The following is a 27,327-nucleotide window of genomic DNA, read 5'->3' as shown; positions in this document are numbered from 1 at the left end:
TTGTCGGTCTCGGTCCCTCAGCGCGAAAGCCCAGCGCCCCTGGGCCCCAGCAGGGGGCGCCCCACCCTAGAGGAAGGGGCGGGGACGACGGTGGTGGGCGGGGGCGGGGGCGGGGGTGGCCTGCACGGGGGCGGGCTCCCCGGGCCCCCATTGGCTGCAGGCCCCCCCACGCCAGGGCTCCCCCCAGCTCCCCCCCATATCGGTCCGTCCTGCTTCCAGCTGCTGCAGCGCGCCTTCGCCGCCAAAGCATCCAGCAGCCCCCTGCTCCGGCCCAGCATGGCGACCCCGACCCAGACCCCCACAAAGGGTGAGCGTAGTCTGGGGAGGGGGTTGCAGGGGGGCTCCGGGATCTGAGAACCTAGGAGAGAGGGTGTCGGGAGATTCCAGCAATGGTAAGGCAGGGGAGTGGGGGGAGGGAGGTCTGCTCCTTCTGTGGGCGGAGGCCCCTGTAATGCAGCCCCCCGATTGCCCCTCCGGGTCTCTGGGACACCCCCTCCCCGGCGGGTGTCCTGTGCCAGACCTGCGGTTGGAGAGTGGCAGTCCCGGGAGAAGGGATGCTCGGACAGGTCGCTATGGCAACCGGGTGGCTGGTCCCGCACCGTGGTGGTAGCAGACGGGAAGAGATGAGCTTGCAGGGTGGGAGCGGGTGGGTCTGCGGCCAGAGACGTTCTGGAAGATTTCAGGGTCCCTGGGGTGGGCAAGGGAAGAGGAGGAGGTTCATGTCCGTCTTCTTTCCAGTGCTGTCTCCTAGGGTGTGTGTTTCCTGAAACCCTTGACAGCCAGGTTCAGAGGAAAGGAGTGAGAGCTGAAGGAAGAGACAGCGAGAAGGGATATAGCAAGAGATGGACAGGGAGAACCTGGAAGAGACAGAGACCGAGAGGCAGGAGATCCAGAGTCACAGATACAAAGACCCAGGAAGACAAATAGATGGACTCAGAGAGATTCCCAGTGGAGGCGAGAGGCAGAGAACGGTAGACAGAGATGCAGAGAGAGAGAGAGAAAATGAGAGCCTGGGAGATAGCGGGAATGAGACTGCTATGGAGAGAGAAGCAGAGAGACGGAGGGAGAGAGACGGACCCATGGGGAAAGAGGGGAATAGAAAGAGAAGGAAGCAGTGTGGGGTGGGGCCCAAACCACTGCAGTGAACCCCCATGGGTGGGAATGGGGTGATGGGACCCTCCTTCCCAGCCCACAGCAGGGGTGTTTTCCAATCCCAGAGGTGTACCTGGGTAGGCACCTAACTGCCCCTACTGCCCCCATCCAGCCGCACACTGATTTCCATTCCACACCCATTAACCCAGTTATGCACCCAGTTGAACACCCACTTCCACCGTTGCCCCCTAATAGCCCCCATTGCTAAGCCTGCTTCTGCAGAGGAGCAAGGCACAGACTGCTTCAAGAGGGGGCGGGTGCCCAGCTAGGGTCTCCAGCACTGAGGGCAGGGGATGGACCAGGGGTGTTGAGAAGCCCCTGGCCGTGAAGGGAACCCCAATTCCACTTGGGTGACTCCCTCCCTTCCGTGCTTCCCAGAAGGCGGGGGCTGCTGCACTGAGCCATATCTGCAGAATCCGAAGCAGGGCGGGGGGTGGGGGGGGCTGCAGAGGCTGGAAGCCACCCTAGGGAGAGGGGGCAGGGCTGAGGCAGCAGGCCTGGCGGGAGCCCAGGGTTTCTTTTTGCAGAGGTGGTGGTTAACAGGATCGATGGCAGCAGACGGCAGAAGTGGGAGGACAGACTCCTCAACCCCACCTCCTCTGCCTCCCCCTTTCCCAGTCACAGCATGAGAGGGGACCGCGGGTCTTGGGAAATCCCGGGGGAGGAAAAGCATGTTGTGCATTGCAAACTGCTTAAGGAAACTAATTAATGAATTGTTGGGGAGCGAGGGGGGAAGAGGGGAGATTGTCTCCCTCCGCCCTGCCAGAGAACGGGCGGGAGAATTAGGGGTGAACAGAAGAGGGATGCATGAGCACAGCTGGGTCCGGGTCCCTGTCCCTGAAATGGACAGAAGCCCTCAGCTTGGCCAGAAGCCAGTCCTGCAGGGGCAACAGCAGGAGATGCAAAAGAAGGGGAGAGGGTCAAGATTGAAACCCGCATCTTACACAGGACCTCACAAGGGACCCCACCCAGCCTGGGATGCCAGGACCTATCACCTCTCTTCACCTCAGGAGATGCCCCAGTTACCATAGCAACCACCTCCTTCCTGATATCTCCTTGGCAGCTGGCCAGGAGTAGTGCACATTCCTGGCCCCACCCTTAGCCCAGCCACGCCTGGGGGCCCAGGTTGCTGGGGCAGCAGGGACCAGAGGAGGATCTCCTGCATGGAACACCAGATTCTGGGACAGGTGCTCACCCAGTGGGCTCCTGATAACTTTGGGGAAGGGCAGGTGTGTGGAAAAGACTAGTGAGATAATCCACCTTTTGCAGCCTCCTGCAGCCTAGGACTGCCTCATAATCATTCCTTCATTCATTCATCCCAGAAAACTTGGAGAGCCTTTCATAAATGTCAGGATGAACAGCAGCGACGAGTCAAACAAATTTACTCACTCTCTGGTGGGGAAAGTTACACAGAGCACAAGGGACCCTGAAGCAGTGTTTCACCATCTTGGCGCTTTTGAGTATTACCGTCACAATTTTCACTTTATTCAAATACTCCTCACACTGCTATTTATTTAATTTTTTTCCTTCAAATGATTAGCTTTTTTACTTTTATTTTTTGAGACAGGGTCTCCCTCTGTCACCCAGGCTGGAGTGCAATGGTACGATCACAGCTCACTGCAGCCTCAAAGTCCTGGGCTCAATCTATCCTCCCACATCAACCTCCCGAGTAGCTGGGACTACAAGGCACTCCCCGCTACACCCAGCTAATTTTTGTATTTTTTGTAGAGACAGGTTTTGCCATGTTACCCAGGCTGGTCTCAAACTCCTGGGCTCAAGCAATTCACCTGCCTTGGCCTCCCAAAGTGCTTAGGATTACAGGCGTGGGCCACCATGCCCAACCCAGGATTAGCTTTTTAAAAACAATGAGCTTTATTTTATAGCACCATCACAACTGGAAAATTCATCATTTTCTTCTTTTTTTTTTTTTTTTGAGACGGAGTCTCACTCTGTCATCCAGGCTGGAGTGCAGTGGCACAATCTTGGCTCAATGCAACCTCTGCCTCCTGGGTTCAAGTGATTCTTCTGCCTCAGCCTCCCAAGTAGCTGGGACTACAGAGGTGCACCACCACACCCAGCTAATTTTTGTATTGTTAGTACAGACGGGGTTTCACCATATTGGCCAGGCTGGTCTCGAACTCCTGACCTCATGATCCGCCCACCTTGGCCCCCCAAAGTGCTGGGATTACAGGCATGAATCACCATGCCCAGCTGGAAAATTCATCTTCTTTTTGCCTTAAATTGAAGGCAGCATAAGAGCAATCTGAAGCAGGTGATTTCACTTTTCTGGGTCTGGTGTCCCCCTGGCAGGAAATGGGGATGAAGATAGCACCCATATGAAAGAGTTGCTATGAAGATTAAGAGTAAATGCACTGATATCCGTCAGATGCTTAGCAGGGAGGCTGGAATGGAGTCAGAGCTACCCCTTGCTGCTTACATCAATAAATAGAGGAGAAAACCAAATAATGCCACAAAATTCTGCCTAGATTTTATTGCCTGCTGAAGATTCGGAGCCCAAGGCCTGTTTTGTCTTAGGTAAAGGGGGAGATTAACAAGGGTTGGAAGGTGTTAAAGATACCTCAGCACCAACCTAAGACATCCTCTTTGAAGACTGGACAGAGACCTGGGAAGGGCAAACTTACACATTGTGTGAATCATGGTCTTTCTTTGGGGCCACCTCTATCAGTCAGTTTTAACTAGAGTATGCTGCGGTAACAAACAGGTGTTGCTTTGGGGCCACCTCTGTCAGTCAGTTTCAGCTAGAGTATGCTGCAGTAACAAATAGTACCAAAAGTCTCAGGGGTTTATGACAACCAGGTTCACTTCTCACTTAGGCTATACGTGCATCACAGGTTGACCAGTCATCAAAGAAAACTAGAGCAGTCAGCATTGTGAACATTCAGGCCACCAGGCTAGAAGTGAAACAGAGCTTTGGCCTGGAGGTCTGAATGTTCCTGAATGTTTAAATGCCCCAGCCTGGAAGTGACAATGCACTTCTACTCACAGTTCCTTGGCCAGAATTAGTCACATGGCCCTACCCAACCTCCAGGGAGCCATCCATCTCTGAGCCTGGAAGGGGGAAGAAGAATACCCATGACATCAGGCATCACCCTGGCACCCCTCACCCTCTCCCCATGTGGCAGACAGTCTGCTGCCAAATTCTGCTCTAGGAAAGGCCAAATATGATAGGAACTGTCAGAGGCATTCAAGAGCCATCGGGATGAACTTGTTGAATGGGAAGGATGTTCTGAGCTCTCCTGCAGGGGAACGTGATTAGGACCAGGAAGGCAGGAAGTGGAGAAAAGTGAATCCAGAGGCACACACACATTTTATCCACATGTGAACATTTCTGAAATCATTATGTGTCTTCTAATGGATGGGGACATTTCACGTGGTAGAGTTCCAAACATATTTACACATATACACGCACACAAAGGGAAATCCATTACAAACTCAGTTTTGAATCTTAAACTTGATGGTGTCTTAGAAATAAGTAATAATGGGCTGGATGCGGTGGCTCACACCTGTAATCCCAGCACTATGGGAGGCTGAGGCAGGTGGATCACTGAAGGTCAGGAGTTTGAGACCAGACCAGCCAACACAGTGAAATCCTGTCTCTACTAAAAATACAAAAATTAGCCAGAAGTGGTAGTGCACACCTATAATCCCAGCACTTGGGAGGCTGAGGCAGGAGAATTGCTTGAACCTAGGAGGTGGAGTTTGCAGTGAGCTGAGATCGTTCCACTGCACTCCAGTCTGGGTGACAGAGCAAGACCCTGTCTGAAAGAAGGAAAGGAAAAGAGAGGGGAGGGGAGGGGAGGGGAGGGGAAAGGAGAGGAGGAGTATGAATCAGCACAGCTTCTCTGTACTGGATGGAGTATCAGGAGCGAGTGGATGACAGCAGTAGCAGCAGGTGCCTATGGAAGCCCTCAGGTGACTGAGAAGTTTTAGGGAGTGTTTAGGGGAAGCTGAGACATTCATTGGACCACCAGTGGAAATGGGGTCTGTTTTAACCTTGTGACATCATGTGCAAGAGGGAGTGCGTCTGTGTTTTTCAGGGAATGTGTCCATAGCTTGCATCAGACCTCCATAGGGGTCCAGAACCAGGACTGCTATGTAGTTTGGGTAGACTGTACACTGCATAGAGGATGGTGCTGACTGATGGAGTGAGTAGGGGCTGGAATCCAGCTCGGGCTATGCTCTTCCAGCCTTGCGGCCTGCCATGAAGCCACATCATCCAAACCAAGGGGTCTCTATCTGACTTCCACAAAGAAATTATTGGGCCCTCTATCTGGATCCTCAAAAATATTAAGAAATCCAGTGTTAAGTTTTTTTTTTTTTTCTTTCTCTTTTTCTCTGCTTCTTTCTCTCAGCTCCTGAGGAACCTGACCCATTTTACTACGGTGAGTGTTGGATTTGGGGATGGGGCTGGACTGGGGAGTGGCTGCAGGTGTTCCCACATCGCTCCGGACATGGCTTCAGCTATGGCTACACGATATGTGCTGGGCCACTGGCCACGGGATCATATATATGGGTGTGCTTCACATCAGCTGGGTTCGTGGAGGGCAGAACCAGATGGGGGAGTGGGGGTGCCTCACACTCTCTCTGAGCCCCCTTCAGGTCTCACCGGGATCTGGGCTGGTGCCTTTGTGTCGTCAGAGAAGCAGATGAAGGAAAACCTTAGAAGCAATGACTCTGAGGCCAGGCTGCCTGGATTTGAATCCTGCCTTATCCACTCACTAGCTGTATGGCCTTGGGCAAGCGACTTTGTCCCTCTGGGCCCTTCTGTAAACAAGGGACAGTAATAGTTCCCACTTATGAGGACTGTGGGAAAGATACATGGCTGGTGCCATTAAGTCTCCTCCCTGGCACTGAAGCTCAAAAAAGTTACCCCAGGCCTGGTAGATCTGGCTCCAGTTTCCCCTCTGAACACCCTCCTGTTGCCCCCACCCCACCCCTTTGCTCATTCATACTTTTCCCCTAGGTGTCAATTTATCTCCCATCTCAGGGCCTTTGCATATGCCATGATTCTGCAGGAATGCTTCTCCTCTAGCTTTGTACACCGCTGGCTAAGGCTCCTCCTTATTCAGGCCTCAGATCAAACCTAGACTACTCTGCTGGGATAGGCCCTCCTGACTCCCTGGCAAGGAAGAGCCACACCATGCCCAGCTGGAGTCGCATGACTTGTTTTGGAGGGGTTGTTTCTTTAATGCTTTATCAGAATATGAAAGTCATCTCCTTGAGGGTAGAGGCCTGGACCACTACTGGTACAGAGTGAGTGCCCTATAAATTCATATCTCAACAAATACTTAGCGGGCACAGGCTCTATGCCTGGCAGTGTTCCAAGCAGCTGGAGACACTGCAATGAACCACACAGACAAGAATTCAGGAATGCAAGAATTCCTGCCCTCCTCCTGACCTTCCACTCAATGGAAAAGAGACAGATACTCAAGAAAACAAAATATGAAAATTATATATTAGACAAGAATATTATTGGCCAGGTGCGGTGGCTCATGACTGTAATCCTAGTGCTTTGGGAGGCCGAGGCAGGAGGATCGCTCAAGTCCAGGAGTTTGAAGCTGCAATTATGATTGTGAATTTTTTTTTTTTTGAGATAGAGTCTCACTCTGTGGCTCAGGCTGGAGTGCAATAGTGAAATCTCGGCTCACTGCAACCCCCGCCTTCCAGGTTCAAGTGATTCTCCTGCCTCAGCCTCCCGAGTAGGTGGAACTACAGGCCCACACCACCACACCTGGCTAATTTTCATATTTTTAGTAGAGACAGGATTTCACCGTGTTGGCTAGGCTAGTCTTGGACTCCTGACCTCAAGTGATCTGCTTGCCTTGGCCTCCCAAAGTGCTGGAATTACAGGCATAAGCCACTGTGCCCAGCTCTACAAAAAAAAATTTAAAAATTAGCTGGGCATGGTGGTGTATGCCTGTAGTCTCAGCTACTTGGGAGGCTGAGCAGGGAGGATCTCTTGGAGCCCAAGAAGTGGAGGCTGCAGTGAGCCATAACTGCACCACTGCACCCCAGCCTGGGTGACAGAGTGATACCATGTCTCTTAAAAAAAAAAAAAAAAAAAAAAAAAAGAATATTATTAGGCAAGAATATTAGGTAAGAATAATTCCTGTGAAGTAAAGAAGGGAATGAAATTGGAAGTGTGGAGGAGAGGATGGAAAATTCTGGACAGGATAGCCAGAGGTTTTGCTCACAGTGAAACAAAACCCAGACATTGGTGAGGGAAGGAGCCATGTGGATATTTGGAGGAAGAGCTTTCAGGCTGCAGGAACAGCCAGTCATAGGATAGGAGAGGATAGCCCTGGGATAGGATCAGGCCGGATATACCCCAGGAACAGCGGGGAGGCCATTGTGGCTGGAGTAGTATTGATGGGGAGAGTGAGGTGGGGTGAGGTCCAAGAAGGAAAGGGACTGGATCCTATGGGACTTTGAGGGCCGTAGTGAGGACTCTGGTTTCTACCTTGAGGGCAATGGGATGAGGAGGGCTCCGAGCGGAGGACAGCCCAGATCTGACTCAAATGTTAATGGGTCCTTGTGGCTATCAGAGGTGGGAGTGCAGGCAGGCCAGCAACACCCTAGAGAAGGCTGCTGCAGAGGCCAGATGGGCGACCATGGTGGACAGAACCAGGGCCGGGAGGAGGTGGTGGAGGGAGAGTATTATGTATATATCCAGGGTGGAAGGTGCAGCGGGAGAGAGCAGGGGAGGAAAGTAGAGGATGCAGAGGGCAAGGGGAGCTAATGGTGCCCAAGCCCATGCCCTACATCCTCACATCAGCCCCCTGAAGGAGCGTCCAGCATGGCCCGCAGCCTCCCTGGGTGATTCTGGGCCTGTGGCTGGGCAACACAGAGCCAGGACTGAGGCTGCAGGTGGAGCCCAGGTGCTGTCCCTGCCTCGATGTCCCCCGTTATCTTCCCCAGACTACAACACGGTGCAGACTGTGGGCATGACTCTGGCAACCATCTTGTTCCTGCTGGGTATCCTCATCATCATCAGTAAGTGTGACCCGTCCCTGGGCTGCCTGGGCCTCCGGTTCCTCTGCTGGCTTTCGTGCATATCCTACACCCTATGTCCTGTCTTCTTGTTTTGTCTCTCTCTCTCCCAACAGGCAAGAAGGTGAAGTGCAGGAAGGCGGACTCCAGGTCTGAGAGGTCTGGCAGCAGTGGGCAGAGAGTGGGAGGGGGCCTCGGGGTACCTCCCTAGCAGACGGGCAGGATCCGCTGGGCCTGCCATGTGTTTTCCCCAAAGCCTATGGTTACTGAACCTCTTTCTACTTTTCTCTCTCATTTCTGCCTCCACAGCCCAACCTGCAAATCCTGTAAGTCCGAGCTTCCCTCTTCAGGTGAGGGTGAGAAACTGTGTGGTTCTGGGAGGGTTTTGGGAAGTCTTGTGGATGGACTGGGCAGGGGGGCTGCCCGCAGATATCACAGGACAATTCCCTAGGAAGCTGAGGAAATGCCGCAGATGAAAGATGCTAAACCTGGCTGGGCGCGGTGGCTCACGCCTGTAATTCCAGTACTTTGGGAGGCCGAGGTGGGCAGATCACCTGAGGTCAGGAGATTGAGACCAGCCTGGCCAACATGGTGAAACTCTGTCTCTACTAAAAATACAAAAATTAGCTGGGCCTGGTGGTGCGCACCTGTAATCCTAGCTACTCAGGAGACCGAGGCAGGAGAATCACCTGAACCTGGGAGGCAGAGGTTTCAGTGAGCTGAGATCGTACCACTCCACTCCAGCCTGGGTGACAGAGTGAGACTCTGTCAAAAAAAAAAAAAAGAAAAAAAAAGAGAAAGGAAGGAAGGAAAGAAGGAAGGAAGGGAGGGAGGGAGGGAAGGAGGGAGGGAGGAAGGAAGGAAAAGAGGGAGGAAGGGAGGAAGGAAGGAAAGGAGGGAGGAAGGGAGGGAGGGAAAAGAAAGATGATGCTAAACCGTGGGGAGGCAGTGAGATGTGACATGTCCCAGAGTCCACGGAGATTCCCAGAAACAAATGCTCAAGCCTATAAAAGCCAGGACATGCTGATTTCCCAGGAGAGGAAACCACAGGCCTGTGAAGAGAAGGGCCCCATGTGGGGGGAGCTCAGTCAGGAGGGAGGGAGAGGGAGCACTGAGGGAGGGAGAGGGAGCACTGAGGAAGACGAGGAGAGGCTTTCCAGACTTGATCGTTCAGCCAGGCAGATCCAGGATGAAATAGCCAAGGAAAAGGGACAGAGGGAGGGAGGGAAGATTTCTGAATAGTTGCATCAAAATAACAGAGAGATGAATAGAATGCAGATTTTAGAATTCACATTGGAAAAGAACATATGGGATGCAGGGAGTGTGAGGATGGAGAAGAAAGCTGGGAAGCACAGGAGGGAGTAGAGTGGAGAGGATGGAGGTGTTCCGGGAGAATGTGGGAAGGAGGAGCCCAGGAAGGAAGGGGAGGAGGATGGGAGGAGGACGGCCTGCAGGGTGGAGGAGGGAAAATGGGTGTAAGCCTGGAAGGTGTAAAGGGAGAAGGATGCAGGGCAAGCAAGCATGTCGATGAAAGATTCTGACTCCTTGGGGCTGTTAATTTTAATTATGTAAAAATATCTTGACCTGTTTTTAGTGGAAATGCAGCCTTTCCGGAGACTTGTAAAAAACCAGAAATGAGAATTTTTGTGTCTCCTATAAAGTTCTTATAACAACAACAACAAAAAGCAGGAGGGGCACACGGGTTATTCAGTGGTTGAGGGGTATTTGGTGTGGAATTTGTTTCAGGTTCCTTTTTTTTTCTTTTTTTTTTTTGAGACAGAGTCTTATTCTGTCCTCCATTGCCCAGGCTGGGGTGCAGTGGCACGATCTCAGCTTACTACAACACTGCAACCTCTGCATCCCGGGTTCAAGCGATTCTCCTGCCTCAGCCTCCCAAGTAGCTGGGACTACAGGCGCCCACCACCACACCTGGCTAATTTTTATATTTTTAGCAGAGATGAGGGTTCATCGTGTTGGCCAGGCTGGTCTCAAACTCCTGACCTCAAAAGTGCTTGGATTACAGGCATGAGCCACCACGCTGGACCTATTTCATGTTTATTTAATGAGTTTTAAAACATGAACAGGGCACTTATGGATGCGTAGGGCAGCATGGGGGTTGGCCTTGTCACCTGGGGCACAGACGAAGACTTTGCACAGGTTTCTGGTTTCTCCTAGTGAATGATGGTCTGGAGCCGGTAGGGAATGGGGGAATTCCCGTTGTAGCCAAATGTTCAGGACAGGGAGTGTAGGAGAGGAGTGAGGGTGTAGGAGGAGATTGAGGATGGGAAGGGGGATGGGGACTCCCTTTCTGGCAGGGGGACAGCCCCAAAAGCCCAGGTTGGGTCTGGGGCCGCCAGCCCCGTGGCAGGTGTTTCTCTCCATGACAGCAGCCAGAGGTGTCCCCAAGGGAACCAGACATTAGCGTGTGGAAGGAAAGACAGCTCCTCAGTGTTAGCTCAGGGGTGACAGTCCCTGGGGTCTGGCTTCCATGGTGCCGGGGAATGGAGAGCCAACGAGCTGTGGGGAGGAAGGCAGTTTCCACCTCTCTGGTGGCTCACGCACCCCCCCTCTCTCCCCAGCCCCTGGTGGCGGCGGCGTGTAACACCTGCCCAAGGAACCTCCGCTGCCGACCCTGTCTGAGCGCGGGAGCCTGAGGACCGGGTGGAGGCGGTGGGGACCCAGCCGCGCGCCGGGAGCGCTCCCCGGAATGAGCCGCCCCACCCACCCCAAGGCTGGAGCCGCTGCACCCTGCTGTCCCTCCCCAGGCCTTGGCAATGATGATTCCCCAAAGAGCCCGTCTGCACCCCAGACCCGGGGCCTCAGGCCTCCAGCTCCTGGGATCCAGGAGTCCATCCCGGCCCAGCCCCGCCAGCATCCCCGTGTACGGTCCCCCTGCACCTCCTTGTCTCATCCCCGAAGATCCGTCCCCCTGGGCCCTCAGTGTCCATGTCTTGAGCTTAATAAATGTGCATTTGGTTTTTTCTCCTGTTCTGTCTGTGTGTTCTCATCTGTGGGGCACGGTGTGGGTAGGGGTGCAGAACTGAACCTGGGGTAGCTCTCCCCTGTGTGCCCGGGGTTGCCCCCTCTTCCTTCTCCTCTCCCAGTGCCCCGAGTTGCCCTCCTCCAATCCCCTCTTCCTCAACACCTCCGGATTTGTCCTTTCCCTTCCTCCAGGGACCCCAGAATAGACCCCTCCCCTTTTTCCCCCTGCTTTCTCAGAGGCGTCCACTCACCCTAGACCTGCCGGCCCCATCCCCGTCCCCACCCTCCCCCACCACTGTGCCCTCACCCCTGCCCCCCGTTGCCCTCAGCGGCTCCCCCTCCTGCTCCCACCCCGGGCTCTGAAGCCAGGAAACCCAAGAGGAAATGACTGAGCCCGTCTGGGTCCCCGCCCGCTCGCGCTCCCCTGGCCACACCCTCCGCCTGGACGCAGCAGCCACCGCCGCGTCCCTCTCCCCACTAGGCTGCCGGCTCAGGACCCCCAGCTCCAACGTAAGTGCCTCTCGCGCGCCACCTCCATCCGCTGCCCCTCTGCCCACGGGCTGGGCTCAGGTGGGTAGGGGTTTGACCCCTTCCGCCCCTCTCTGTCCCCCATCCACGCCCACATCTCTCTGCCTCCTCTCCTGGGCTACAGTGGGCCGCTCTGCCTCGCTCCCGCCGGCCTGCCTCAGTCTCCCCAGCTGTTTGCCACCCCCCTCGGACCAGTGCTTCTCAGATCTCCCCAGCGCGCCATCCCTGCAAGGCAGCCCCTGACACCAACTCACTTTTTCCTCTGAGCGCAGGAGGCGTTACTCACTCTTCCTCCTTCCCCTCCTTGCCGACTCCTGGGCTCTGGGCCCCTGGGGGAGGGAAGAGGCCTCCTATCTACTCCTCTGCCCCAGTCCCCTCCTTGCGTCAGTCCCAGTGAGGGATAGGCGCCTGGCGGAAGGCACAGGGAGGTGCTTCTCTGCTTCAGGAGTGCCTGCCGGCCCTTGCAGCTGCTGGGAGATCCATTTATCTGTTGCTTCTTGTTTTCTTTGGGGACCTGCAGGGGAAGGAAGCAGGGTGACTCTTTGATATCCCCACCTAAGACCCTCCCCTTTCCCCTGAGGCCAGCCGTCTGCCCTGGCAGGGGGTCCTGGAAGCCAGAGGTGTTTGCTCAGGGCAGGGAAGGGGCTGCAGGATCCCCGGGGGCTGCCAGAGGCCGGCCTCGCTGACATCATGGCTGACCCCAGCATCGCCTGGTCCCACAGATGTCGCCCTTTGGTCGCCTGTGTCTTCTCACCATCGTTGGCCTGATTCTCCCCACCAGAGGTAAGACCCGTCTCTGGCCTCCACCCTGCCCCAGAGCCCCCAGCCAGGCCAGCCCTACATGTGCTGCAGGGTGGGTGGCTGGCGCGTGTGAACGTTCTGTCCAGCCCTGTCACCCTCCCGCTGAGCCGGCACCAGGAAGTGGGGATCCCTATGGCAGGGCGACGTTACACCCTCTTTGGACACCTCAAACCCGGGTGGCTGCTTCCAGTGAGTCTGGCCAGGGCCTGTCCCGCTGAGCAGCCTCCAATTTCACCTCCAAGAAGAACTCACTGAGTTTGATTTGGCGGGGAGATTGGTGTCAGTTTTCTACTCAGCGGCCAGGAAACCTCGGCTCCCAAAACGGAGGATCACTGGGTCCTGGGGCATTACACAGTTAGGCAAAGCTGTGGAGCTGGGGTTGGTCCAACGAGTTGGTGACATCTCAGCCTTGCCTGGAAAGTGTCTCCTGAAAGACAGGAACCGCGGGGGGTCATTGAGCATCCCCTCTGCATGGCAGGTGTGGTGTGTGGTGTGTGTTAGCTCAGTTAGGCTTTGCCTCTGACAGTCAGTCACACCTGTTGTCATGCCCATTTTACTGATGAGGAAACTGAGGCTCAGCGAAGGGAAGTGCCCTGTGTCGGAGGATAGTGTGTGGGGGAGCTGGGAAAACAACTGTCCTGCCTGCCCCCAGAACCCAGAGTGCACGCCCCACTGAAAGCACCCTCACTTGTCCTTCATAAAATGATTTTCATACACTCATTCAGTCATTTGACAAATATTTATTGAGCACCTACTATGTGCTAGATATTCTGTGCACTGGGGAAACAGCAGTGAATAAAACAAGAGGTCACACTCTAGTGGGGAGAGACCAATTAGTAAATTATATCATGTGCTAGGAGGTGCTATGTGCTTGCAGAAAAGTACAGGTAATGAGGATTGTTTAAACTGGGTGGTCAGGGAGGGCCTCACTGAGGAGGTGACATTGGGACCAACAAACACTTGGAGGAAATGAGGGAATGAACCTTGCAGGTGTCTGGGGGCTGAGTATTGTCTGGTGTGTTTTAAGAATAACAGGCAGGTGGGGTGGCTGGATTGGGATGAGAAGGGGCAGAGTGGGATGAAGAGAGGACAGAGAACTGATGGGATCAGATGGAGGAGGACTTATGGGCCACATGAGGGCTTTGCTTTTATGTAGAGTGAAGTGCAGCCAGGGCAGGCCTGTGAGCCAGGCAGGCCCTGACCTGACTCAGGTGGTCCCAGGCTCCCTCTGGCTGCAGGTGGGAACAGACTGTGGGGGCAGGGACAGGAGCAGGGAGCCCAGGGAGGAGGCTGCTGGGATGTCCAGGCTGGAGGGTACAGAGGATGGGCAAGGGTGGGGGCAGTGGAGTTCTCCAGCACTGACTACAAGGTAAGCAGTGTGGGAGACCCTTTCCCTGCTCTGTGTCATTTCACCCTATCTATAGCCCTGTGCAGTAGATTCAATTATTATCCCCGCTTTGCAGATGGAGCAACTGAGGCTCAGAGAAAGGACTTTACTTGTTCCAGGTCACACAGCAAGAAAGTTGTTGGGGGCAGGATTTGAAACCAGGGTCCGGACTGACCCTAGCACCTGGGCTCACTAGACTAAACTGACTCTCCCACCCCACAGGGATGGGTGGGGAGGGGGCCTAGAAGAAGGGTTCCCAGGCATTGGCATAGCTGAAAACACTTTCAGAATTATGGATTGATACTGTCAAAGCTGAGTGACTCCACCAGCAGACAGGACCCCTAAGGTTTCACCAGGGAGTGGAGGGCGGGGGTGGTGAGAGGAGGGGGACCAGGCTCCCTCCTGACTTCTCATCTTTGATTCCCTAGGACAGACGTTGAAGTATACCACATCCATTTCTTCAGCAGACCCAACTATCATGGACATTCAGGTCCCGACACCAGCCCCAGGTGAGGAAAGAGGGACATGTCTATCAAGATCCTGTCATTGCAAATAACAACAGCAACAAAAATCCCAAACTGGGACCCAACAAGGGAATTTATGGATTTATGTAACGAAAAAGTCCAGGTATAGACCTTCAGGCATGGCTTGATCTAGGTGCTCAAATGATGCTATCAGGAACCTCTCTCTACCTCTTGGGTCTGTTTTCTCTGTGTTGTCTTCATTTCCAGGAAGAGTCTCCTCTCATGGGGCCAAGATGATCCCTTGAAGCCTGGGGCTCTCATCGTGTCTGCTGAGAATCCCAGCAAGAGAATTTCCCCTCCCCAGTCCAGCAAATGTCCCATAACTGAGTTATCTTTGGCCAGGCTCAGGTCGTATCCCTAAGCTAGCCACTGTGGCTACAGGCATAGGAAGCTGATTGGCCAGGCCTGGGTTCCATGTCCAACCTCCACCAGGGCTGGTGTCAGACCTGCTGCATAAAGGGGACCAAGAGTCAGGGAAGCATGGTCCCTAAAGGAAGTTCTGGGGCTTTTTCTCAGAGCAAGAGCATTTGGGAAGCTGAGTTAAACACTTTTTTTTAGGCAGCACTTCTCAGAGTCTTGAGAAAGATAATTTGCAGCCAGCATCTCGAAGAAGGAGCTGTAGAGTGGCATCTGTGGGACGTAAGGTCCCAAAGAAGAGGACATATTGGTAGCACATTTCGGCAGTTAGCAAATGGCTGGATTAATTAAGCCATTTCTTTTTTTTTTTTTTTTTTTTTTTTTGAGATGGAGTCTCGCTGTCTCCCAGGCTGGAGTGCAGTGGCCGGATCTCAGCTCACTGCAAGCTCCGCCTCCCGGGTTTACGCCATTCTCCTGCCTCAGCCTCCCGAGTAGCTGGGACTACAGGCACCCGCCACCTCGCCCGGCTAATTTTTTGTATTTTTAGTAGAGACGGGGTTTCACCGTGTTCGCCAGGATGGTCTCGATCTCCTGACCTCGTGAACCGCCCGTCTCGGCCTCCCAAAGTGCTGGGATTACAGGCTTGAGCCACCGCGCCCGGCCTAATTAAGCCATTTCTATTACATTAAAATTGAGTTGCTATGGGAATCTTTGGCATCTCCATCCATAGATCTTGTGCACTTCTTTTTCTCTCTCCTGTTCTCTCCCTGACCCCTTGTTTCTGGACTCCAGACGCAGTCTACACAGAACTCCAGGCCACCCCTCCGACCCCAACCTGGCCTGCTGATGGTGAGTAGTGCGGGGGCAGGGGGTGGGGACAGGACCAAGGCAAACAAAGTTTCCCCTCTTCTCTGACATTCTGGGTCTTTGGTTGCCCATTTCAGTCCCTACTCCCAGCTCTGAATGCCCTGGTTTACTTTGGGTGGGGCAGCCAGCCAACTCCATTCAATTCCTTAGAAAAAGAAAACCAAAACACTTTTGAAATTGTGAAATTAGGGTGCTTATAGAACAATACAAAACCCATAAATTTACAATGTAATGACTTACTCTAAATTGAATCCCTATGTAACTACTAACCAGGTCAAAGAGCAGAACTTTGCAAACACCCCCAGAAAGTCTCTGTGTGCCAGTCCCATTTGTTTCTTCCTTTCATCTCTTTTTTCTCTGATCCCTTTTTTGAATTTTTTGAACAATTTTTGGATGTTTTCTTGGAGTATAATTCAAAAAGTGCTCCCGGCCAGGCACAGTGGATCACGCCTATAATCCTAGTACTGTGAGAGGCCAAGGTGGATGGATTACTTGAGCTCAGGAGTTCTAGACCAGCCTGGGCAACACAGTGAGACTCCATCTTTACAGAAAAAATACAAAAATTTGCCGAGTGCGTTGGTGTGCTCCTGTAGTCCCAGCTACTCAAAAGGCTGAGGTGGGAGAATCACTTGAGCCCAGAGGCAGAGGTTGCAGTGAGCCAAGATCTCGCCATTGCAGTCCAGCCTGGGCAACAGAGCGAGACCCTGTCTCAAAAAAAAAAAAAAAAAGTGCTCCCTAATTTTTTCAATCGATGTTTAAAGACACAGTAGTACATAAACACATTCTACCTGGAAAGAATGAAATGATTGTAAGCAAAACTAAACCCCTTTGTCACCTCCCCTCCCCAATCCTTGTTCTCTCCCTCTGTCTCCAAGAGGTCCCCACTGTTAGCATTGGGGTAGGTCCCCAGTGATACCATATCCCATGTGTATCACCTGGGGAAAATGCACTGACTGTGTGCTGTGTTTGTGTGAGCTTAAGGAGATCGGATGATTGTTCTGCAACTTGCTTTGCTTCTTCATGCAGTGGCATGTTTGGAAGTTCTCACATCACTGCATAAAGACTCGTTTTGTGTTCTCTGCTGCCTGGTATTCCACAAGGCGCCTATGTCACAGCTCATGGAGTCACACACTTCTTGATGCACATGTTGGCTGTTTCCAGCTTTTTCTGTCTACACACAGTGCCACAATAAGCAACCTTGTCCCTTCCTCCTTGAGCAAACGCACTTGGAATATGTACTGACTATGTGCTGGTCATAGTTCTAAATATTTTGCGTAGGTTAACTCATTCAACCTTCACGCAAACCCTAAGAGGCAGAAATTACCATTGTCCCCATTTTACAGACAAGGAAACAGAGGCGCTGAGTAACTGGTTCAAGGTCTCACAGCAAGTCACGGACGCAGCAGGAATCAAAGTCCAGGAATCTGGCACCAAAGCCTGTGCTTTTATCCAAAACAGTACAGGGCAAAGAACATGCATGCTTCATGTTTTAAAATTTGCCCTCCTGCCGCCCAGGCACAGTGGCTCATGCCTGACATCCCAGCACTTTTGGAGACTGAGGCGGGTGGATCGCTTGAGCCCAGGAATTTGAGACCAGCCTGGGCAACAAAGCAAAACCTATTCTCTACAAAAAGTACAAAATGATTAGCTGGGCATGGTGGCATGTGCCTGTAGTCCCAGCTACCTGGGAGGCTAAGGTGGGAGAATCACTTGAGCCCAGGAGTTCAAGGTTGCGGTGAGCTATGATTGCACCACTACACTCCAGCTCAGGCTAGAGTGAGACCCTGTCTCAAAAATAAATAAATAAATAAAAGTAAAAATAAAAGTTGCCTTCCCAAGTGGCTGTGCCCACTTCCTCACCCACCAGCAGTGTGCAGGAGAGTGTCTCTCTTCCCATCCCTACAGTGACACTTGGTATATTGACGTCTTCAGGTTTTGCCAGCCTCTTAGTTTTTTTCTGAGATGGAGTTTTGCTCCCGTTGCCCAGGCTGGAGTGCAATGGCGCAATCTCGGCTCACCACAACCTCCGCCTCCCGGGTTCAAGCGATTCTCCTCCCTCAGCCTCCCGAGTAGCTGTGATTACAGGCATGAGCCACCACGCCTGGCTAATTTTGTATTTTTAGTAGAGACAGGGTTTCTCCATGTTGGTTGGCCTGGTCTTGAACTCCTGACCTCAGGTAATCTGCCCGCCTCGGTCTCCCAAAGTGCTGGGAATACAGACATGAACCACTGTGCCCGACCCCAATTCACTCTTTCTTCTTCTTCCCTCCTTGCTCTTCTGACCTGAATAGAAACACCACAACCCCAGACCCAGACCCAGACCCAGCGACCGACAGGAATTGATGGGCCTGTAGTGACAGATCCAGAGACACACAAGAGCACCAAAACAGGTACAGCATGGGACTGAGAGCAAGAGCCTACGATTTTTATTTAATTCTCTATCTAGGTCAACATTTCCCTCAGTACGTTTCTCGGTGCCCCTGTTTGGGGAATTGTTAACACATTTTAAAAAAATGTTTTTGGTTTGTGGTCAAAGTTATTTGGGGAACCCTGAGTTAAAGTTAACCATGTTTCTTTATGGCAGGACTTCTGAGAGTCTTGATTAAGCTAATTTGCAGCAAAGGATCCCCAAGGGGCAGCGTGCAGCATGCAGTGTTTCCCTAACTGGTAGAACTTTCTTGCCGTCAGTTCCCCTCGGAGGCTGGTGCTATAAAATGTGCCTGTGGATATTTCTTTTTTGTACATCTCCTTAATGTTAGAACAGGAGCTTTTCAGTTGCAAAATATAGAAAATTCACCTTAAACACACACACATACACACATACAAGACTGATTGGCTATATAAGTTCTGGAAAGTCCAGAAGTATCCAACTTCAGGCATAGCTGGATCAAGGCACATAAGCACTGTCATGAATGCTTTGCTCCCTCTCTTGGTTCTGTTGTCTTCATTCTCGACTAACTTCTCCCCTCTGGATGGCAGAGATGGTCCCATAGTTCTAACTTTAGGTCACATACCTGGTGGCTAGAGAAGGAAATCTTTCCCATTATTTCTAGCCTGAGGCCTAGAATTGATTCTCATTGGTCCAGCTGGAGTCACATGCTCATGTCTGAACCAATGAGAGCCTGAGAAATGAGCTATTCTCATTGGTCAGGCCTGAGTCTTGTGCCTCACCCTTGGGCTAGAGAAGAGGCTCAGCCAGCCAACCACACAGACCAACAGTCAGGGAAGAGGGGGGTTTCCTCTGGACAAGTGAGTTAGTATTACCAGAAGGTGTAGGAAAGGAGACTGAGCTGAGATAAGGCAACAGATCGCCTCTAATGCCTGTGTGATGATCTTTATTTGAGGGGCAGCCCCCCAACTGGAAAGTATTGTGGTGTAGGCCACTCCCAGGCTGAGAGACATGTACAGTTGTGCAGCTGGGCACTAAACAAGAGCACCACTTCTCAGGCTATGCCATTCCCTTTGTCGGTCTTTAAACTGTTCCAGTTTTCTAGTGATAGCAGTAAAGCATCTCATTCTTACAGAATCTATTAAAACAATCCTACAACAGATGGAAATAAAGTGCCTTACAGAAGGGAACTTTTCTGTTTTGTACAAAAGTGCACCTGTAGGGTGTGGGGGACAGCAGCTGTGTCCACACTTATCAATTGATAAAGCATTCTCACATCTCTGCATTAATTTACTGAGTCTTTGCTGATCTGAGTTGCTCTATGTATTGGTCCATGTTCCTGGATATATGTGACAGAAATTCATCAAGGACAAATGGCTGTCAATGCTGAGCCTCTGGGTTGCTTAGAGGCTGGGCATGAAAGCCCCCAGGCCTCTCTTCTTCCTCTATCTTTGCTTCTCTTCCACCTAGGAAGGAAATGGCTCCTTCCTATTTGAGCCTCCTAGCTCAAAGCTTTCAGGCTTCACGTAGGGTTTTAATCTGCTTAGGTTACCGTAACAAAATACCACAGACTGGATGATTTAAACAATAGGAATTCATTTCTCCCGGTTCTGGAGATGGAAAGTCCATGATCGAGGTGCCAGCAGTGTTGGTTTCTGGCGAGGGCTCCCCTTGGGTCACAGACAACTATTCTCTTGGTCTGTCTTCACCATGTCCTCTCCATGTGTGGGTGGGCTTGTGAGCTTGAGAGCAAGCTCTCTGGTGTCTTCTTGTAAGGACACTAATCCCATCATGAGGGCCCCACCCTCATGATCCTATCTAACCCTAATTACCTCCCAAAAGCCCTCGCTCCAAATACCATCACATATGGAATTCGGTGGGGCGGATATAATTCAGTCTATAGTACCTAGCTGTCACTCAATATCCCTACTTGGGATTTCAGAGGTCTCAGGGAAGGTCACATGCTTCCTTTTGTAACCTGGGTTATAACTGGGGAAGGGAGGGCAATGTCCTCCCACAAAGAAAGGGGGAGCTATTCCAGAAGGAGGAAGGAGTGCTAAGCAAACATTACCAGCAAGGGCTGACTTTTGCTGAGAGCTTATTCATGCTGGGCACTGTGCTAAACTTGTATATTCAGTCATTCGATGCTTGTGATCATCCTGTGTGGTGGGAACTGTCATTACTCCCATTTTACAGGAAAGGGAACTGAGGCCCAGAAAGGTTACTCAGCTTGCCTTAGGCAATACAGCCAAGAGTGGCAGAACCAGAATTTGAGTCTAGACTGTCTTGCCCCAGGGTGCATGAGCACTGCACACCAGTATGGCTGTCCTTTGCATTCCTGTGGTCTCTGCCGTTGATCTGGCTTATGCCTTCCTCTGGGCGATGCATTCCCTGAATATCTTGTAATCCTTGGCTGCCAGTTCCTATTTAGGGTGTGGGGCACCGAGATAGTTCCAGGGAACTTGGGTTTCATGAGGGAGCTTCTCTGCCTGCTGGCTTCTTGTTGAGGCCTCAGATGTGGTGTGGTGGCGCTTCTCAGTGCTGGGGGAGGCCTTTTCTTTGGAGGTACCGGTTTTTTGTTTTTTTTTTTTGAGGCAGAGTCTTGCGCTTTCACCCAGGCTGAAGTGCAGTGGCACGATCTCAGCTTACTGCAAGTTCCTCCTCCCTGGTTCAAGTGATTCTCCTGCCTCAGCCTCCCGAGTAGGTGGGACTACAGGCGCCTGCCACCACACCCGGCTAACTTTTTTGTATTTTTAGTAGAGACGGGGTTTCACCGTGTTAGCCAGGATGGTCTCAATCTCAACCTCCGCCCGCCTCAACCTCCCAAAGTGCTGGGATTACAGGCATGAGCCACGACGCCCAGCCCTTTTGTTTTTTTTTTTCAAGAGAAGAATCCTTTGGTATTTTCCGTCCTGGGGGCAGAAATGATATTCAGAATAATTTTGTTGTTGTTGTTGTTGTTTTTGAGATGGAGTCTTGCTCTGTTGCCCAGACTGGAGTGCAGTGGTGAAATCTCGGCTCACTGCAAACTCCCCTTCCTGCGTTCAGGCAATTCTCCTGCCAGCCTCCCGCGTACCTGGGATTACGGGTGTGTGCCACCAGTCCCGGCTAATATTTGTATTTTTAGTAGATACGGGGTTTCACTGTGTTGGCCAGGCTGGTCTTGAACTCCTGGCTTCAGGTGATCTGCCCGCCTCAGTCTCCCAAAGTGCTGGGGTTACAGGCATGAGCTGCTGCACCTGGACAATATTCAGAATGTTTTAAAAGTGTCTTCAGACTATGTAGCTGGGTCAGAGTCCCTGGCAGGTGTTGCCTTTTAGTTCCTCTATCTCCTGGATTATAATGTGGGCCAGAAGGTCTTAGGAGAGGTGTCTGGAGTCCCTCAGGGATTGAGGCAGATCAGATAGTCATAACTAGGGGGTACATGCTTATTTCAGCATTTTAATGCCTGCCATTGCTTACTGCCTCTGGTATGGAGTAGGGGGGATGCCTGACCCTGCACACCAGCTGCGTAGATGTGGGAGAGGGATTTCTTCCAGATGCAGACTCTCAGTAATATCCCTTGTTTCTGCCTCCACGGCTCACTCCTGCCCTCCACTGATCTGGCCACTCTCTCAGCTCATCCCACTGAAGACACCACGACGCTTTCTGAGAGACCATCCCCAAGCACAGACGGCCAGACAGACCCCCAGACCCTCAAGCCATCTGGTCAGTAATTGCCTCCCCAGACTGGAAGCAGGCTATTTTCTGTTCACTGTGTATTTCCAGCACCTGGAATACAGCCCAGCACAGAATAGTTCTCAGTAAACACGTGATGGGAGAGTAAATGACTTCAAGCCTGGCAGAGGGTGGGCACATGATAAATGTCTGAATAGATAAATGAATGCATAAATTATTGCTGCATACAAACCACCTAAAAACTCAGTGGCTTAAAATGATAACTATTTATTTAGCTCTCATTTCTGCAATTTGGAAATCTAGGGTTTGCTCAGCTGGCTGGTTCTTCTGGTTTCAGCTGGACTTACTCAAGTCTCTGAGGTCAGTTGTGGGTCAGCAGGGAGCTCTGTTTCTAGGGGCAATTTGATTCTTTCCCTGGTGATCTTATCCTCCACTTCCTGCCCAGTCAACTCCCCAGTGAATGAATGGAAATGATATGCCCATGGGTCACATAGAGAGCCCGTTCATCCATTCATTCAACAAATATTCACTGAGTACCTGTTGTGTGCTAGGCTAGGTTCTAGGGGACAGAGATAGAGTGGTGAACAAGCCAGACAAAATCTCTGCCCTCATGGAACTACTATTCTAGTGGTAAGAGAAACACATCTAGAAATAATCATAATAATTATGTATCAGTTGATTTTAACTTGCTATCAAGAAAAATAAAGTAGGGTTAGAGAGTGACTGGGGAGTACAGGTTGAATATTCCTTATCCAAAATGCTTTGGATCAGGAGTCTTTCAGATTTCGGGTTTTAGAATATTTGCATTATACTTACCTGTTCAGCATTCCTGACCCAAAATTCTGAAGTCCAAAATGTTCCAATGGGCACTTCCTTTTGGTGCCATGTCAGACTGTTACCAGAAAGAGGTCCCAATCCAGACCCCAAGAGAGGGCTCTTGGATCTTGCACCAAAAAAGAATTCAGAGCGAGTCCATAGAGTTTATTAAGAAAGTAAAGGAATAAAGAATGGCTACTCCATAGACAGAGCAGCCTATTTTTATGGTTGTTTCTTGATTATATGCTAAACAAGGGATGGATTCATGAGTTTTCTGGGAAAGGGGTGGGCAATTCCTGGAACTGAGGGTTCCTCCCCTTTTTATACTGTATAGGGTAACTTCCTGACATTGCATGGCATTTGTAAACTGTCATGGTGCTGGTATTTGAGTGTCTTTTAGCATGCCAGTGTATTATAACTAACGTATAATGAGCTGTGAGGATGACCAGAGGTCACTCTCATTGCCATCTTGGTTTTCGTGGATTTTAACTGGTTTCTTTACTGCAACCTATTTTATCAGCAAGGCCTTTATGACCTGTATCTTGTGCTGACCTCCTGTCTCATCCTGTGACTAACAATGTCTAACCTCTGGGGAATACAACCCAGTGGGTCTCAGCCTTATTTTACCCTATTCGAGATGGAGTTGCTCTGGTTCAAACACCTCTGATGTGACATCAAAAAGTGTCAGATTTGGGAACATTTTGGATTTTGGATTTGGGGATTAGGGATAGTCAACCTGTATTTCATATACAAAACCAGGGAGGGCCCCACTGGGAAGGGAGTGAAGGAGGGAGTCATGCGGATGTCTAGGGAAAGTGTGTTCCAGGCAGAGGAAACAGCCAGTGCAAAGGCCCTGAGGTGAGAAGGTACCTGCATGTTCAACAGCAGGGAGGCTGGTAGGACTGGAGTGCAGGGAGTGAGGGGAATGGGGAGGAAATGAGATTAGAGGAATAATGGGAACCAGATTGTGTGCCATGGTGAGGATTTTGGTTTTTGTTCTAAGGGTACCCAGGTGTCCCCCTTTCCTGACTTTGCCATTCACATATTCACTTCACAAACCTTTGCTGAACCCTGACTTGCTCTTTGTCTGCCTCTCCAGGTTTTCATGAGGATGACCCCTTCTTCTATGGTAAGTTATCCACAGGAAGATGTGGGGGAAGGAAAGGTGAAGGCCCCTCTGACTCTACCCCTCATTTTTCTCTCTGCAGATGAACACACCCTCCGGAAACGGGGGCTGTTGGTCGCAGCTGTGCTGTTCATCACAGGCATCATCATCCTCACCAGTGAGAACTGGGGCTGGGTGGGAAGGGCACCAAGACCAGGATGGGGCTTATGACTGAGGGCTGTGTTCTCAAAGGTCTCTGGGCAATTTTGTTTTAAATGAGGTATCTATTAGCTGCATATCCATACAAACCACCACAGAATTCAGTGGTTTAAAATAATGACCATTTATTGAGCTCTCAAGACCACAGTTTGAAAATGTAGGCTGGGCTCAGCTGGATGATTCTTCTGGTCTCAACTGGATTTACTCACATCTGAGTTCAGTTGTGGGTCAGCAGGAAACTCTGTTTCTGGGGCACCTTGGCTCCTTGCCTCATCATCTTATCCTTTACTAAGCTAGCCTGGGCTTGTTCGCATGGTGGTGGCAGGGGTCTAAGACAGAGTGAATGCATGTAGGCTCAGAACTGGCCATTATCACTTCTGCCTCATTCCATAGGTCAAAGCAAGTCATAAGGCTGAGCTTCACTCAAGGAAATAGACTCCACCTCTTGATGGGAAGACAGGCAAAGTCACATGGCAAAGGACATGGATACTGACAGGGAGGGGTAGAGACTAAGGGCCGTTTGGCAGTCAGCATACCACCCCAGCAGTCACAACCTCACTGCACCCAGGCCCGGCAGGGAACAAGGGTTAAACAAGGCTGTGTTGGGAGGAGACACCTGAGGATTAAATGCCTCATGGAACAACCTCACCCACTCAATCCAGCAAGAACAGAGGCTTGGAGCAGCCAGAGTAACTACCCTTTTAAGAGCTTAATGTTTCTGTAAAATCTTTTGGTACTCAAATGTTGACAGCTGTGTTGATCAGATTCACGGCAGGTGGCAGAAGGACCTGCAAAGGGTTAACTGGAGAACGTTTAATAGAGTGATATCTCCGAGGTACAGTCAGGGTAATGAGATGGTGCAGTGCCCTAGGACCAGCAAGGATGGAGACCTGTTATCCCCCAGCCTGAGGGACGAGAGGAGATACTGGCTTTGCAGGAGGCCTGGTGAGAGATGGAACTGGGGGTGGGGCTGCTGGCAGGAGCTGTGGCCTCAGAAAGAGGGTTCCAGCCACTGTCTCACTTGTGACCAAACCAGGAGGGAGCAGGGGTGGTAGGGATCAGATACCTAAACCTCCCTCTCCTCCTACCCCACTGTCTCCTGCCAATGCTTAACTAGAGGGCAAGGGGCCCAGGGCCCAACGCAGGGACAGGAAGGTGTGGGGAAAGGCAGAATAACAAACAGAGAAACTAATTTTTAAAAAAGGTTTTCAAAATGTTGTGGGTAAAATAAAACACAAGCTGTCAGTTAATCTGTATAACGAATGCCAAGTTTCATTACCTCTCTTGTCCAACTTCCTTATCAAGAAAATGAGCATAGTCACATCTTTTTTTGCCTTAAGGGGAGAGGCAGAATTCTAACAATCATAAAACATGACTCCTGATATATGTGTAATCCCCACTGAATCTGAAAGTCAAGCACTCTTGCCTCGTTTATGCAACATGTGTGTGTTGATCCTGACTTTGCGCCAGGCCCTATTCTCACCCCAGTGGTGAAGTTAAGGCTCAGAGAGTTAAGGAGTTTGCCTAAGGTCACGCAGCACATAAGAGTCAGTGAATTCATTTGCTGGCGGGTCACGGTGGCTCACTCCTGTAATCCCAGTACTTTGGGAGGCCAAGGTGGGAGGATGGCTTGAACCCAGGGGTTCAAGACCAGCCTGGGCAAAATGGCAAGACCCTGTCTCTACACAAATAATTTTTTTTAATTAAAAAAAAAAAAAAAGAATCAATGAAGGACTGGACCCAGGTTTGTGTGAGAGCAGAGCCTGAATGTTAGCTCTGGGGCCATGTATTTTTCCAACAGCAAATACTTGTGGGCACCTCGTCTGTGCCAAACCTACACTGGGTGATGCTGGGGGCATGGTGGTGACAAGCAGCCCTGGTCCCTGTCCTCAGGAGCTCACATCTGGTCAGGAGAAGATGATAAGCAAATACATGCATGAATGAGTGGATACAGAGAAAGATACGTGCCAAATAAAGCAGAGTGACGGGGAAGAGAGGGGTGGGGTGAGAAGCCCTCCCTGGAGTGGTGAAATTGGAACTGACACCTGATGATGAGAAGATGAATCACCAGGTAGAGAGGGCAGGAAGTGCCAAGCTCTGGAGGCAGGAATGAGCTGCGCCCATTGCTATAGCAGCGGAGGAAGCAAAGTAGCCAGGACAGGATAGGCTGCGGGAGAGTAGAAGACGAGGCCAGAGTGCTGAGGGGCTGGAGGAGGCAAGGGTGGCCGGTGTTTTCTAAAGTACCCTTGGCTTCTAAGGTCCCCCCTCCCTCACTCTGGACCAGCCACAGATGAGTCTCTGGAGGCCATCTGTGTCCTCCTACCTCAAGGCCTTTGTGCTGCTGTTCCCTCTGCCTGTAACACCCTTCTTCCAGGTGTCTCCCTTACCTCCTTCAGACCTTTGCTCAAATGTCACCTCCTTGGCGGGCCGCAGTGGTTCACGTATGTAATCCCAGCACTTTGGGAGGCCAAGGCAGGTGGATCCCTTGAGGCCAGGAGTTTAAGACCAGCTTGGCCAACATGGTGAAACCCCATCTCTACTAAAAATACAAAAATTAGTTGGGCGTGGTGGCATGTGCCTGTCATCCCAGCTACTCAGGAGGCTGAGGCAGGAGAATCACTTGAACCCAGGAGGTAGAGGTTTCAGTGAGCCGAGATTGCACCACTGCATTCCAGCCTGGGCGACACAGCAAGACTCTGTCTCAAAAAAAAAAAAAAAAAAAAGTCACCTCCTCATTGAAGCCCCAGTAGCCATCCCTGTGAGAATGAGCCCAGCTCCTGGGCCTCCATGCCTCCTTCCTGGTCTTATTTCCCATCATAGGACTTAACACCATCCCACGTAGTGCCTTCACACATTTGACTTTGTTATTTTTCTCCTCGTTGGCCTTTCCCCATAGAAAGACAACTCTGCCGGGGCAGGGATTTTTTTCTTTGTCCTCAACTGTGTTCTTAGTGCCTGAATGAATGAATAAGTGACATACAAAACAATGGGAGTTCCCAAACGGCTCATCTGTGAGCCTGTGTGGGAAGCGCCTCTCGCAGGGCTTCTCGGTGCGTTTCTCCATCATTTGTTTGTGGAGCTGCCTTTGAGCTTCCCGAGGGGCAGGGTTGATCAACCTGGTTTCCCAGCCCCAGAACACACAATAAGAATCAATATCACTCTAGCTCATGACTGAACCGTTTCCTTCACCCACAGGTGGCAAATGCAGACAGCTGTCCGGGTTATGCAGGAATTATTGCAGGTGAGTCCATCAGAAACAGGAACCGACAACCCGCTGAGCACCCGAAGACCAAGCCCCCTGCCAGCTCACCATGCCCAGCCTCCTGCATCACCTCGAAGAGCCTGGCCAGAGAGGGAAGGCACAGACCATGAAGCTGGAGCCAGGGCTGCCGGTCTGAGTCTCCTACCTCCCCTAACCCTACCCGCCCCTGAAGGCTGCCTGGCGCCTTGGGGACTGTCCCTCAAGTTATCTCCTCTGTTCAGACAAAAAGTAAAGCACTGTGGTCTTTTC

The 27,327-nt window shown here is 51.4% G+C and overlaps 2 protein-coding genes and 1 long non-coding RNA gene across 12 annotated transcripts; 2 read left to right on the top strand and 1 right to left on the bottom strand.

The window, feature by feature from the left end:
* Positions 1 to 190: 190 nt before the first annotated feature.
* FXYD7 (FXYD domain containing ion transport regulator 7) lies at positions 191 to 11,145 on the top strand. Of its 4 annotated transcripts, none has more exons than XM_007996310.3 (6): positions 191 to 307; positions 5,526 to 5,555; positions 8,092 to 8,166; positions 8,280 to 8,313; positions 8,473 to 8,513; positions 10,743 to 11,145. In XM_007996310.3, exons 1-6 carry the CDS (start codon positions 277 to 279, stop codon positions 10,763 to 10,765), a joined length of 234 nt encoding a protein of 77 aa, XP_007994501.1. In that variant the 5' UTR covers positions 191 to 276; the 3' UTR covers positions 10,766 to 11,145. The 4 variants fall into 4 exon arrangements, with proteins under 4 accessions (XP_007994501.1, XP_007994502.1, XP_072872754.1 ...); XM_007996311.3 differs by having other exon boundaries at positions 196 to 307; positions 8,280 to 8,322; XM_073016653.1 differs by lacking the exons at positions 191 to 307; positions 5,526 to 5,555 and having other exon boundaries at positions 5,954 to 8,166.
* On the bottom strand, positions 192 to 12,026 carry LOC140711872 (uncharacterized). The gene is made up of 3 exons (XR_012093194.1): positions 11,928 to 12,026; positions 521 to 688; positions 192 to 358 (listed from the first exon to the last, which is right to left on the bottom strand). It is a non-coding gene; the product is annotated as an uncharacterized lncRNA (long non-coding RNA).
* FXYD5 (FXYD domain containing ion transport regulator 5) lies at positions 11,529 to 27,327 on the top strand. Of its 7 annotated transcripts, none has more exons than XM_007996305.3 (9): positions 11,529 to 11,655; positions 12,396 to 12,456; positions 14,290 to 14,370; positions 15,535 to 15,591; positions 17,901 to 17,999; positions 21,617 to 21,706; positions 23,592 to 23,621; positions 23,701 to 23,775; positions 27,012 to 27,327. In XM_007996305.3, the coding sequence occupies exons 1-9, from the start codon at positions 11,530 to 11,532 to the stop codon at positions 27,059 to 27,061; spliced, it is 669 nt and encodes a 222-aa protein (XP_007994496.2). In that variant the 5' UTR covers position 11,529; the 3' UTR covers positions 27,062 to 27,327. The 7 variants fall into 7 exon arrangements, with proteins under 7 accessions (XP_007994496.2, XP_007994493.2, XP_007994498.2 ...); XM_037991527.2 differs by having other exon boundaries at positions 11,567 to 11,655; positions 12,275 to 12,456; XM_007996301.3 differs by having other exon boundaries at positions 11,580 to 11,715.

This window comes from Chlorocebus sabaeus, chromosome 6 (genome assembly GCF_047675955.1).
Source record: "Chlorocebus sabaeus isolate Y175 chromosome 6, mChlSab1.0.hap1, whole genome shotgun sequence".
Classification (NCBI taxonomy): Eukaryota; Metazoa; Chordata; class Mammalia; order Primates; family Cercopithecidae; genus Chlorocebus; species Chlorocebus sabaeus.
Note: the sequence above shows the minus strand (reverse complement) of the source record. Positions and strands in the feature narration are given on the sequence as shown.